The sequence below is a fragment of the Danio rerio genome, chromosome 6 (assembly GCF_049306965.1).
Source record: "Danio rerio strain Tuebingen ecotype United States chromosome 6, GRCz12tu, whole genome shotgun sequence".
Lineage (NCBI taxonomy): Eukaryota > Metazoa > Chordata > Actinopteri > Cypriniformes > Danionidae > Danio > Danio rerio.
This window is the reverse complement of record NC_133181.1, coordinates 44,225,571-44,239,017: the sequence shown is the minus strand read 5'-3', so window position 1 is coordinate 44,239,017 and position 13,447 is coordinate 44,225,571. Positions and strand designations below refer to the sequence as shown.

Sequence of the window (13,447 nt, the reverse complement as noted above, 5' to 3'; positions counted from 1 at the left end):
TCCGGAAAATTGCCAGTAATTTTCCAGAAAGGTCTGTATGTGTAAAAGGGGCTCATGTCTAAGAATGATATTTTAAGAGTTACTATAACTTATATTAAATTACAATTGAGATGCATAAGAAGTGATAAGTGCAGCTTTGAGCCAAGAACTTTTAATTTTAAAGTCAAATCTTAGCACTGTTCTTTTGAGTAATTCTCAGACACTTGATAAATACGGGCCCTGGACCTTCACAAAACACAAATGCCTCGGTAATGTGGAAATTCTCAACTGATTTATCATGGCAGCTACCGATTGCTCATCAGTTCAGAGCAAATATTTAAAAATAAATATTTTGTGTTCAAGAGAATGAAGTCAGTTACTCAAGCAAGAATGTGAGGGCAAGTTAATAAATGACAGAACTTCATTTTTGGGAGAACATTTAATAAGATGTTAATGCAAAGGCTTGATACCTCATCTCCCATGTGCGGCAGAAACTCAAAGCGCATGGGTGGACAGAAGACCTGATTGTACATGTCCATGATCTTGTGCTTGTCACTGCGAGGGTCCAGGTTATCCACGGCATTCTCAATGATGTCTAAACCTTCATGGCGAGAGGTCTCCAGATTATACTCAGCTGATAGATACGTCCTTAATGTGCGTGCCAAGCTAGCATGATAGCCGAGGTCACAACACTGTGGAAAGAATGGAAAAAAAAACAAGGAATGAGAGAAAATCTCTCATAGCAACCCTGTCATGACATTAAGATGAACACCAGTACAGCCCTTCTTCCTGCAAAAACAGAATAAATGAAACTTTATTTGGCGAACGGTTTCCATGGTGATGGCTATTTATAGCAGTCATGAGATTTCACATTTCACTCCGGCAGGGCGAACAGTAAGACAGGTAGAATCTCCTCTGTGTCTGTGGATAGCGGTGTCATTATAATGACATGATCTAAATGAGGGAATTTCATCCTGCGGAGAATCGAGTCAGTATCTATAATTAGAAGAACAAGCGCGGTGGGATATCTTCGCTAATTAGTTTAAACCTGCAACAAATGTGCAACTAACCTCTTTTAACAACGTGGAGCAAGTTTAAATTTGCTTGGGGGAAACTTTAAACCTCTGTGAGTCATTGCAACGAGGCAGTTATCGCTCTACTGGACTGTAAATCTATATATTATGCTCAAAAGGGTTTGAGTGCAAACACTAGAGAGTCATAGCCTGTGGCAAACTCTATTTAGCATTACAAAGCTACAGAACAGGAGGTGTACATTTGTTAAAAGGTAGTAATATCAACAAGCTTAGATCTGTTAACACATTACTAGGGGCGCTAATATTAGCATTAGCTAATGAACAGTAATTACAAGTAAATACAGATTATTTAAAAAAGATGTCCTGTGTTTTCCAGTGCCAAACTTTATTTAGCATTACAAAGCTGCAGAACAGGAGGTGTACATTTGTTAAAAGGTAGTAATATCAACAAGCTTAGATCTGTTAACACATTACTAGGGGCGCTAATATTAGCATTAGCTAATGAACAGTAATTACAAGTAAATACAGATTATTTAAAAAAGATGTCCTGTGTTTTCCAGTGCCAAACTTTATTTAGCATTACAAAGCTGCAGAACAGGAGGTGTACATTTGTTAAAAGGTAGTAATATCACCAAGCTTAGGTCGGTTTACACATTAGAAGGGGTGTTAATACTAGCATTAGCTAATGAACTGTAATTACATGTAAATCCAGACAATTAAAAAAATATTTCTATTGTTTTCCAGTCACAAACTTTAGTTATTAGCATTACAAAGCTGCAGAACAGTTAAAAGGTAGTAATATCACCAAGCTTAGATGTTTACACATTACTTTGGTTGCTAATTTTAACATTAGCTAATGAACTGATTACAATTAAGTCCAGACTATTTAAAAAAAATGATTTCCTGTGTTTTCCAGTTGCAAACTTAATTTAGCATTTCAAAGCTGCAGAACAGGAGGTGTACATTTATTAAAAGGTTGTGATATCACCAAGTTTAGATCTGTTTACAAATTAGTAAGGGTACTAATGTTACAATAAACTAATTACAAGTAAATCCTGATTATTTAAAAAAGGATATCTTCTTTGTATTCCAGTCACAAAATCTATTTAACATTAAAAAGCTGCAAAACAGGAGATGTACATTTGTTAAAAGGTAATAATATTACCAAGCTCATATCAGTTTACACATAGGGGCACTAATGTTAGCATTAGCTCATTCATTAATTCATTTTCTTTTCGGCTTAATCCCTTTATTAATCCGGGGTCACCACAGCAGAATAAACCGCCAACTTATCCAGTACATTTTTACGCAGCGGATGCCCTTCCAGCCGCAACCCATCTCTGGGAAACATCCACACACACTCATACACTACGGACAATTTAGCCTACCAAATTCACCAGCACCAATTTGGACTGTGGGGAAAACCGGAGAACTCGGAGGAAACCCACGCGAATGCAGGGAGAACATGCAAACTCCACACAGATACGCCAATTGACCCAGCCGAGGCTCGAACCAGCGACCCAGTGTCCTTCTTGCTGTTAGGCGACAGCACTACCTACTGCGCCACTGCTTCGCCCGAGGCTTGGATCTGTTTAAGTAAGGCTGCTAAACTTAGCATTAACTAATATATATTTTTTTAAATAACTTTTTAAAATGTAATTTACAAGTAAATTTAGACTATTAAAAAAGAAAAGCCCCTGTTTTTTTTGGTAAAATTGAAACCACTATTTGCCCTGAGACCAAAAAAACAAACAAAAAAAAAACAAAAAAAAAAACACTCTGCTAAACTTATACTGTATAGTGTATTGGGGTTAGCAAGGTTGCTAGGGCAATCTTTCGGTTCACTGTCAGTCACTCTAAAAACTATTAGACATGACAGAACTGGCCTACTTCTGACCCTATGCACTTAAAAAATAAAGGTTGGTCTAATCCAAAGCTATATTTAGTGGGTTAATGTTCAAGATTTTGTTTTCTGCTTTGCAAATGTAAGAAATTCTGGCTCTTCAAAACAAATACGTTTTTGGACCCCACTGACTAATTATTCATTCAAAAACAGATCTTCAAATTAAATTCACTAATAGATCAAAACTGTGTTAGGCAACAAAATAAACCAAAAGTAAAATGATTTTACAGCTTATTTTAGATTGAACTATAGCCTTTAACAGAAATGCCCTCATTTCTTTAAAACAGCACCAGTAGTATGAGTTACAGTACAGTGCTTTAGATTTTTTTAAATCTACATTTTAAGCGCAAGGTCACTTTGTCAGGCTCGGGGATCGAACCCGGGTCCCTGGCGTGTGAGTGTGGACTCCTTACCACTGAGCCACTGGTAGTTGAAGAACCCAGCAATGAGACACTATCAGGTTCCTTGAGGAGTTTTATTAGCAACAAAAAACAATCTTCAAAATGGAAGACGAAAAACAGTTAACAAAAACAGGAAACTTCAGGTTTCAAAAAATTCAAGTAAACAAAAACAGGAAACTTCAGGTTTCAAAAGATACATCAACTTAGACAGGCAAAAACTTCTGAACAGAAAAAATCCAAAAAAGCTCCAAGGAATATTAGATACAAGAGACTAGCTTAAATCAACAAGAAGGAAAAACTCACTGTAGGTGACAGGCATGGGTCAACAATAACCGAGCAAAGAACAGAGGAAAAAAGGGTTACTTTTATACAAACAACTAAACAAGGAACATGTGAAACTGATCTCGGTGATTACAGGTAACCAAAAAAGAAAAGTTGAAATGGCGACATCTAGTGGCGAATAAAAAACATTACATGAGAAATTAACCAAAAACCCTGACAGGACCCCCCCCTCTAGGAACGGCTCCTGACGTTCTTGCCGAGGGATTTCATCTTAAGAGCGTGAAAGTCCCGAATGAGTCTCGGATCTAAAATGTCCTTGGCAAGGACCCAGGAACGCTCCTCAGGGCCATAGCCTTCCCAGTCCACGAGATACTGTCGAGTTTTGCGTACTTTACGGGTGTCCAGTATCCGGCGGACTGTATAGACTGCTTGGCCTCCAACAAAACGAGGAGGGGGAGGTTTACCTGTCACAAAGAAAGGAGAAGACAAAACTGGTTTTAGTAAAGACACGTGGAAGGTAGGGTTTATCTTTAAAGATTTTGGCAAGTATAATTTGTAGGTGACTGGGTTTACTTTCCTGGCGATCTTGAATGGACCAATAAACTTCTGGGATAGTTTCCTGGAGTCAACCCGTAGGGGAATGTTCCTGGTGGAAAGCCAGACTCTTTGGCCCGGACGCAGATTGGGAGCCGGTCTGCGCCTGCGGTTAGCCTGGTGTTGGTACTGTTGGGATACCTTGAGAAGTTTGAGACGTGCCTTCTTCCAAGTCCGGCGACAGCGTCTAACAAACTGGAGGGCCGAGGGGACTGCTACTTCCACCTCCTGTTCAGGAAATAGTGGGGGGGAATAGCCAAACTGGCACTCAAAAGGGGACATGCCTGTAGCTGATGAACACAGGGAGTTATGTGCATATTCAGCCCACATAATGAACTGAGACCAAGTGGTGGGATTGTTTGCTGTCATGCATCTAAGGGTGGTTTCGAGGTCTTGGTTGAGTCTTTCTGTTTGTCCATTTGATTCTGGGTGGAAACCGGAGGATAAGCTTGTAGTGGTCCCTAGGGATTGACAGAACGCTTGCCAGAATCGGGAGGAAAACTGAGGTCCCCGATCTGAGACGATGTCCTGGGGAATGCCAAAGACTCTGAACACATGGTTCATGACTAGTTCGGCCGTCTCTTTGGCCGTGGGAAGTTTAGACAGGGGAATGAAGCGGGCGGCCTTTGAGAATCGGTCCACTATGACTAAAATAGTGGTGTTTCCTTGGGATGGGGGAAGTCCAGTGATAAAATCCATAGATATATGAGACCATGGTCTGTGAGGTATGGAGAGTGGGTGGAGAAATCCTTGAGGTGGCTGATGGGAACTTTTGTTTTGGTTGCAAGTGGGGCAGGCCTTAACAAATGCCATCACATCATCCTTGATGGTTGGCCACCAAAATCGTCTTTGCAGGAATTCAAGGGTACGGGCAGAGCCTGGATGGCAAGTAAACTGTGACGAGTGTCCCCACATGAGGACTTTCGATCGAACAACTCTAGGGACATACAAACAGTTGGGAGGACAACCACCTGGCTCTGGGTCCTTGGTTTGGGCCTTCCTTATCAAACCCTCCAGCTCCCACCTGATGGGGGCTACTATCTTAGAGCTGGGGACAATCGGTCTGATAAAGTCCTCTTGTGGGGACTTCACATAAACTCGGGACAGTGCATCAGGTTTCAGATTCTTAGATCCTGGACGATAGGTGAGTGTGAAGTGGAATCGGTTAAAGAATAGAGACCAACGTGCTTGGCGGGGATTAAGTCGTTTGGCCTGTTGGATATATTCTAAATTCTTGTGGTCAGTAAGAACTTGGAATGGGTGTTTTGCCCCCTCGAGCCAGTGTCTCCATTCCTCGAGAGCCAGTTTCACGGCTAACAGCTCCCTATCTCCCACATGGTAATTTCTCTCAGTAGGGGTGAGACGGTGAGAGAGAAAAGCACAAGGATGAAGCCTTTTATCTTCACCCCTTTGCGATAGCACTGCTCCAACGCCCACCTCAGAGGCATCAACCTCTACAGTGAAGGGTTCATCAGCATTGGGGATAAGAAGGATAGGTGCTGAAGTGAACCGCTTCTTAAGAATCTTGAATGCCTCTTCAGCTTCAGGTCCCCACCGAAACCTGATCATGTTCCCCTTGGTGAGGGCAAATAAAGGGGCTGCCACAGTGCTGAAGTTCAAAATGAATTTTCGATAAAAATTTGCAAACCCCAAAAACCGCTGTACCTCCTTGACCGAGGAAGGCGAGGGCCAATCCACCACTGCCTGGATCTTTTGAGGGTCCATCTGGATTTGTCCTGGTTCAATAACAAAACCCAGGAATTTCACCTGGGAGACATGAAACTGGCACTTCTCTGGTTTGATGTATAGATGGTTATCTAGCAGATGACGAAGGACCTTGTGTACATGCTGCACATGTTCTTGGAAGGAGTTTGAGAAAATAAGAATGTCATCCAAGTAGACAAACACAAACTTATTTAGCATGTCACGGAGCACATCATTAATCAGGGCTTGAAAAACTGCAGGAGCGTTGGTCAGTCCAAAGGGCATAACCAGGTATTCATAGTGCCCTGTGGGCGTGTTAAAGGCGGTCTTCCATTCATCGCCTTGTCTGATACGCACTAGGTGGTAAGCATTGCGTAAATCAAGTTTGGTGAAGATGGAAGCCCCTTGCAGCATTTCAAAAGCTGTGGACATCAGTGGTAAAGGGTAACGATTGCGGATCGTGATCTTATTGAGACCTCTGTAATCTATGCAGGGGCGTAACCCACCATCCTTCTTCCCCACAAAGAAAAACCCAGCGCCCGCAGGGGAGGTGGATGGTCGAATGATTCCAGCTGCGAGGGATTCCTCAATGTAGAGATCCATGGCAGTCCGCTCAGGAAGGGACAAGGAAAAGATTCCACCTCTAGGGGGACAGGAACCTGGCAGAAGATCAATGGCACAGTCGTAAGGACGGTGCGGGGGTAGGACAGTAGCTCTCCTCTTACTGAAAACTGCTTTAAGATGGTGGTACTGGGCTGGGACTCGGGACAGATCTAGGGGTTCTTGAGACTCGAAAGAAGGTTGAAGGGATTTCTGACTCAGACAGGTGGTTTGGCATGTGGGACTCCAACCCAAAACTGTGCTAGTGGGCCAATCAATATATGGGTTATGCTGAAGGAGCCAGGGGTGACCAAGGATAACTGGAAAATCTGGTGAATGGATGAGGTGAAAACAGATCCTCTCTTGATGTTGATTGATGGAGAGACAGAGTTGGGACGTAAGGTGTGTCACCTCTCCCGGAGCAAGTGGTCGACCATCTAGTGCAGTAACTGTTAATGGGTCAGGAAGGAGTTCACTGGGGATATTGAGGGTTTTTGCTAAGGTGAGATCTAAAAAGTTTCCAGCAGCACCAGAGTCTACAAAGGCTTGAAATTGGGACTGTTGGTCTGCCCAGGAGAGCGTAATGGGGAGAAAAAGACCACTTGAGGAAGGAGAGTTATTGCATGTAACTCCCGTTACAGTCCTTCCTGGCCTGTACGGGACTGGGCGTTTCCCGAAAGCTGAGGGCAGGTGGAACGAAAATGGCCAGATAAACCGCAGTATAGACAAAGCTGCTCCCTCATGCGGCGGTCTCTCTCCGTGGGGGAAAGCCGAGTTCTGCCTAATTGCATAGGTTCTGCACTGAATTGAGATACCTGTGATGTGGGGGTAGGTGCTGGAGTGGGCACCCCGAAGGAGGGCTTGGGGTGGTTAAAATATCTCTCCCTCAGTCGATTGTCCAAACGGATGGCTTGCTCCATGAGGTTCTCGAGATCCAGAGATGGTTCCCGGGTAGCCAGTTCATCCTGGATTGTCTCAGATAACCCATTTTGAAAACAGACCATGAGGGCTTCATTGTTCCAACCACTTCCAGCTGCCATTGTTCTAAATTTTATGGCATATTCTGCCACACTGCCAGTATCTTGTCGTAGCGTTAGGAGTCTTTTTGAGGCTTGCCGACCACTGATGGGGTGATCGAACACCCGTTTGAATTCTTGTTCAAACGCCTTGTAACTTGAACAGAAGGGTGCCTTCGCCTTCCAGACCGCAGTGGCCCAGGAGAGGGCCTTACCAGATAACAGGGTGATGACATATGCAATACGGGCACGGTCTGAGGGGAAAGATGAAGGCTGCAGTTCAAAAGTTAGAGAACACTGTGTTAGAAAGCCATCACAAGCACTGGGGTCACCTGAGAAACGTTGTGGTGGTGGTAGGCGAGGTTCCATCATAGGGGAGATTACTCGGGACTCTGGCAGAGGTATCGAAGCAGCAGCTGGAGCTGGGGTTGAATCAACATGGACCTTGTCAAAGAGTTGACGAACAGAAGCCATAAGATCTGCAAGTAACTGAGATAGTTGAACCATTAAAGTTTCTTGTTGGGCAAAGGCATTCTCATGTCGTTGAATTGTGGACTCATGCTGAGCCACAGTGGCTAGAAGCTGCTGGGAACCTGGAGTCTCTGGGTTCATGTTGGCTCGGTTATTCTGTCAGGCTCGGGGATCGAACCCGGGTCCCTGGCGTGTGAGTGTGGACTCCTTACCACTGAGCCACTGGTAGTTGAAGAACCCAGCAATGAGACACTATCAGGTTCCTTGAGGAGTTTTATTAGCAACAAAAAACAATCTTCAAAATGGAAGACGAAAAACAGTTAACAAAAAGAGGAAACTTCAGGTTTCAAAAGATACATCAACTTAGACAGGCAAAAACTTCTGAACAGAAAAAATCCAAAAAAGCTCCAAGGAATATTAGATACAAGAGACTAGCTTAAATCAACAAGAAGGAAAAACTCACTGTAGGTGACAGGCATGGGTCAACAATAACCGAGCAAAGAACAGAGGAAAAAAGGGTTACTTTTATACAAACAACTAAACAAGGAACATGTGAAACTGATCTCGGTGATTACAGGTAACCAAAAAAGAAAAGTTGAAATGGCGACATCTAGTGGCGAATAAAAAACATTACATGAGAAATTAACCAAAAACCCTGACACACTTGGCAAAGAATAAGGTAACCTGGCATCCTAATTCACCACGACAGACCTCAAGCACCACATGAATTTCTATATACCCAATGGTGGGTGTGGGTGGTTTTGAGAGTTTTGGTTTGGTGGTTTTTAGCAATTAGTGGTTTTAAAAGTAAACCTGCACTCTGTCAACGGAGAGCCCTTTATGCATAGTGCATCTAACTGTTAAAGGCATAGTTCCCTAAAAAGAAAAAAAAAGTTTGAGTTTTGTTCTTCTGGTCTACACAAAGATAGATATTATGGAGAATGCTGAAAACTGATAACCACTGACCTCAATTGTGTTTTATTAGCACTATGACGACAGGTTTACAACAAAAAAAATGAAAAAATCTTTTGTCATGTTTAACAGAAAATAGACATTCATAAAGGTTTAAAACCACCTGAGGATGAGTAAATGATGACAGACTCTTAATGTTTGGGGTGAACTATCCCTTTAACTCTCTTAGGGATTAACCCTTAGCGGTCAGAGGCGGTTTTGGGCTCTAAGATATTATTAGCATGCCACAACATTTGTGCTTTTTTCAGTTTGTTATAAATATGTTAAATATTAAATACAAATATATAGATATATATCAAGATATCCAGCAGGTAGCTCTCTGCAACTCTCACAAGGTCACCCACTGAAGCTAATCAGGGCTGCGCCTGATCAGTACCTGGATGGGAGACCATGTGGGAAATCTAGGTTGCTGCCGGAAGTGGTGTTAATGAGAATATATTTGTACATGTGAGTTTTCAGCTTTTTTATTTTTATTAAATTTGCAACAATTTCAAAAACTCTTTTTTTCTCTTTTTTCACATTGTCATTATGGGATATTGTGTGTAGAATTTTGAGGAAATAAATGCATTAATCCATTATGCAATAAGGCTGTAACATAAAAAAATGTTGAAAAGTGAAGCCCTGTGAATACTTTCTGGATGCACTGTATATATATTAAAAGCTGTTCTGATGACAGTGTATTTAGCAATTATATGCAAGCAAAATGTATATATGATTTGAGAATATGTGTGGTCAGTAAAAATTAATGATTTGATCTTTTCTGTCTGTATGTGTATAATTAATTCAAACAGCATACACATGTCCACAACAAAACTCATTTCATAGAATAGACTGCAGTAGTTTGAATGCATCTCAACTGAAAAGTGATATATAATAGATAATATAATAGCTATCAGGAAGTACAAGTGTAAGTGTGTGTGTACCAATGGACAGCAATGTGACACTCTTTGCATCTGTCAGCAAAAATCACAGAGGTTTGTTTTATCTACAGTATCCATACTAATGCTAACATGACAGAGACAGCGGAGACACAGAAGCAGGAGAAATGTTTCAATATACTTCACATAACAAATCTGCTCTCAGCACATATTTGATAGGATGATACCCCTGCGACTGACAGCCTGTTGTCACATATGCAACAATATGCTGCGAATTAAATGTAGTAAAAAGGGTTTATGCGCAATTAGGCTGCTAATTCTATTTTCCTGTTATAGATCTGACACACACACACAAAAATCATTCTGCTTTGGCATAATAATAGTCTTAATCTTCCTTTGTGATGCAGCAAAACAGATTAGAAGGTTACAGTAACGGTGATTAATAATTCAATAAAAACACAAACACCAGAGGGAGCGAGGAATGAAATCAGTACGCAAATCCAATCCACTAAAAATGGCATTCTAACAAATGCAAGGCAAACACTTATAGAAAAGAAATGAGGCAAACCATATTAACAAGGAGACACTTCACCCGCAACGCAAAGAAAAACAGATGGAGCCGAGCCTTTGCGAACTCAACTGCAGAAATCCCAGCTGATACATGCAAACAAATGCATGGCTCATTGTGCATATACTCACATCAATCATATCCGAGACGTCGTGGATGTAATATTTTGCTACCACTGCGTTGGTGGCTGCCAGGTTCAATAAGTAGTCATTGCGGGCTTTCGTGCATTTCAGTTTGTTCTCGGAGTACTTGGCTTGCCTCTGGAAGAAGAAAACAAAGAGAAGAAATTGGTTTTGATTACAAGTCGCTGCTTTTATTAATAGTTATAAACAAAATGTGTTTAGAAAGCAACACAGTAATGTAATTTATGAAATAATCTTAATAATACACTTTAAATTCAATTGAAATACAATTTATTGACTCCTAAAATGAACCACAATACTAAATTTAAACATTTTTCACATATTTCAGTGCAAGTTACAGTAAAAGCAGTGCAGACATTGATATTATGTATAAAAGAAAATCCAAGTCTATTTCACAAAGCCCAAAATGCAAATTTGACCAAATCAGTGCAATTTAAATAACTTTAAGATCGTTTAAAACATGAAACAATACAATAAAGTTCAATTCTTTTATATTTGTAAATGCATTAAGTATAATGAACTAACAATAGGGCTGTGAGATTAATCAAAATCAAATCGCAATCGCAATTTGAAACGTTGCGATTAGTTAATCGCAAGAGGCTGCGATATGAAATATCTATGAGCAACTCCAGCGTTATGGATGTGACATTTACAGTGAAATCTCAAAACATAAATTCACAGAGAAAGTACATTTAAAATTTATATTGAAACATCTGTTTATACTTTTCAAAAGAACTAACCACAGAATTGTGCGATCAGAGAAATATCAATCTGTAAACATGTTTTATATTTTAAATAAGGAAAATTAATATGCATTATGGATGGGACCAAAAAAGTAAGTGAGTTTACAGTCTCTTACTTTGCAGAAATTCTGTGAATTTAACTGCAAAACCCAAAAGAAATGATGCTAATCAAAAGAAGAGTCGGCTCACTATAGAACAAACATGATTGATTTTATTTTATTTTATTTCATCACCTGGAATTATAAGGTTGTATCTGCATTCTGAATGATTTTGAGATATTGAGCTTCAAAGATTTTGCATTCCATAGCAAACAGTATGTGTGTAACATTTGCTGTTTTTAATAAAAATCTTAAAATGTAAACAACTTATAAAAAAACATCCCATAATGTAAATATGTTGTCATTTAATAAGAATATGTCAATAACTCAATTTTGACAAAGATGTCAGATAGAACCTATATTCTAAGGTGACGATTTGACATTTTTGCATGTATGAGGAAAAAGCTTTGTTATGAATATGACGTCTCTCCTTCATGGATGTGACTGATGTGACGGCTGTGAAATTGGAACTTGTTTGACTTTGGTGACTTAATTTTTTTCATGGCAAGGTTGACATGGAATTGCTCATATGTGTTATTAAATTTCCACCACCCCAAGCAAATGCCCGACAGTCTTACTAGCCAATTGAGTGAGCACATTTTCTTTCTGCCCAATCAGAATTACAGTCAAACTACACCCACACACACACACACAAAAAAAAAAAATTAAATAAAAGAGCACAGGAAAGCGCTGAAAAGTTGGATTATGGCATCTACTGCTTCAGACGCATTAACAGACAAATTAATATCAAAGGAAAACTGCATTTTTAGCCTGGGAATATTTTGGTTTCAAAGTCACAGACACCAAACAAAAACAGGTCATTTTTAAGAGCAAACTACAAAACTAAGTTGCAAATAAAATCACAATTGCAATCTCAACTTAAAAAAAATAATAAAATCACAATTTGATATTTTCCCCAAATCGCACAGCCCTAACTAACAATGAATACAATTTTTTTCTAATGTTGTAATAAGACATAGCTAGGCCCACACGAAATCTGCGCGCACAGAACTCCGCAGATTCCCGCAGATTTTAGTCAATCATTGATTATGCTTATTTACTTGAGTAAATGTGTGTAAATTTATATTTATTCAGTTTTAAATTAATGTCAGCATAATTATTGACTAATATGAAAAATTTATATATTTTATTTACAATATAGATTGTAAAGAAATATTTTCTGTCTTTTAGTAGATATATTAAATGAGAGTCTTGCTTTATTTACAAAATAAAGTGGATCTAATTGAATTTGCATTGTAAACATTAAATAAAAGTTAAAAAGGTATTACTTTTTATTTTTTAAAAATTAAGTTTTTAGTTATAATACTGATACAAAATCATACTGCATAAATCCGCAGATTTGTATTAAAATTTTCCGCAGAAATAACAAAAAAAATGTCTGCAGATTGTGTCTGGCCCTACACAAAGGTATGTTTTCACAGCTAGGATTGCACGAAATTTGAAAGAATCTGACATGGTAATATTTAGTTTTCCCCGCTATATACATATACATACAATATTACAAGATGATTTGAATAGCGCTGTTTGGAAAATGTATTCATTTTGATCTATTTGGGATTAAAGATGAAAGGATGAAAAACAATGATAGACTTTCACTCCATTATGGTAAAAAACTGCAGTGACTCTACAAATATTATGACTGTGACTTCTGGTCAGCTATGTTTTCAACTCAACATGCACAATTTGAGATTTTGATTTTGTTTATATATATATATATATATATATATATATATATATATATATATATATATATATATATATATATATGACTTATTTATATTTAAAGGAAGACTTACAAGTATTTGTTTCAATCTCTGAATTTAATTTATTTTCCAAAGAAATAATTAAATAAAAGCTTACATTTTGAATGATTCTCTAATTAAAAAAAACAGCTTTAATTTATTAGTTTATTCATTTTCTGCTTAGTCCCTTTATTAATCAGAAGTCGCCACAGCGGAACGAACCGCAGTTTTAATTGTATGGGAAAAAAAAAAATTAATTCTGTTTTTAATTTTAATAATGATGACAAAGATAAAATGC

The 13,447-nt window shown here is 39.1% G+C and overlaps 1 protein-coding gene across 3 annotated transcripts in view; it reads right to left on the bottom strand.

Moving 5' to 3' along the window:
- Nucleotides 1–13,447, bottom strand: part of srgap3 (SLIT-ROBO Rho GTPase activating protein 3) — a 207,656-nt gene that overhangs the window by 66,829 nt on the left and 127,380 nt on the right. For all 3 annotated transcript variants that reach the window (XR_012408115.1, XM_005166115.6, XM_684980.11), the window contains exons 6-7: nt 10,534–10,662; nt 450–671 (exon numbers count right to left, since the gene is read on the bottom strand). Coding sequence is in view for 2 of the 3 variants with exons in the window: in XM_005166115.6 (XP_005166172.1) it covers nt 450–671; nt 10,534–10,662 (351 nt within the window). In the remaining variant the exon portion in view is untranslated. The remainder of the gene's footprint in view (nt 1–449; nt 672–10,533; nt 10,663–13,447) is intronic.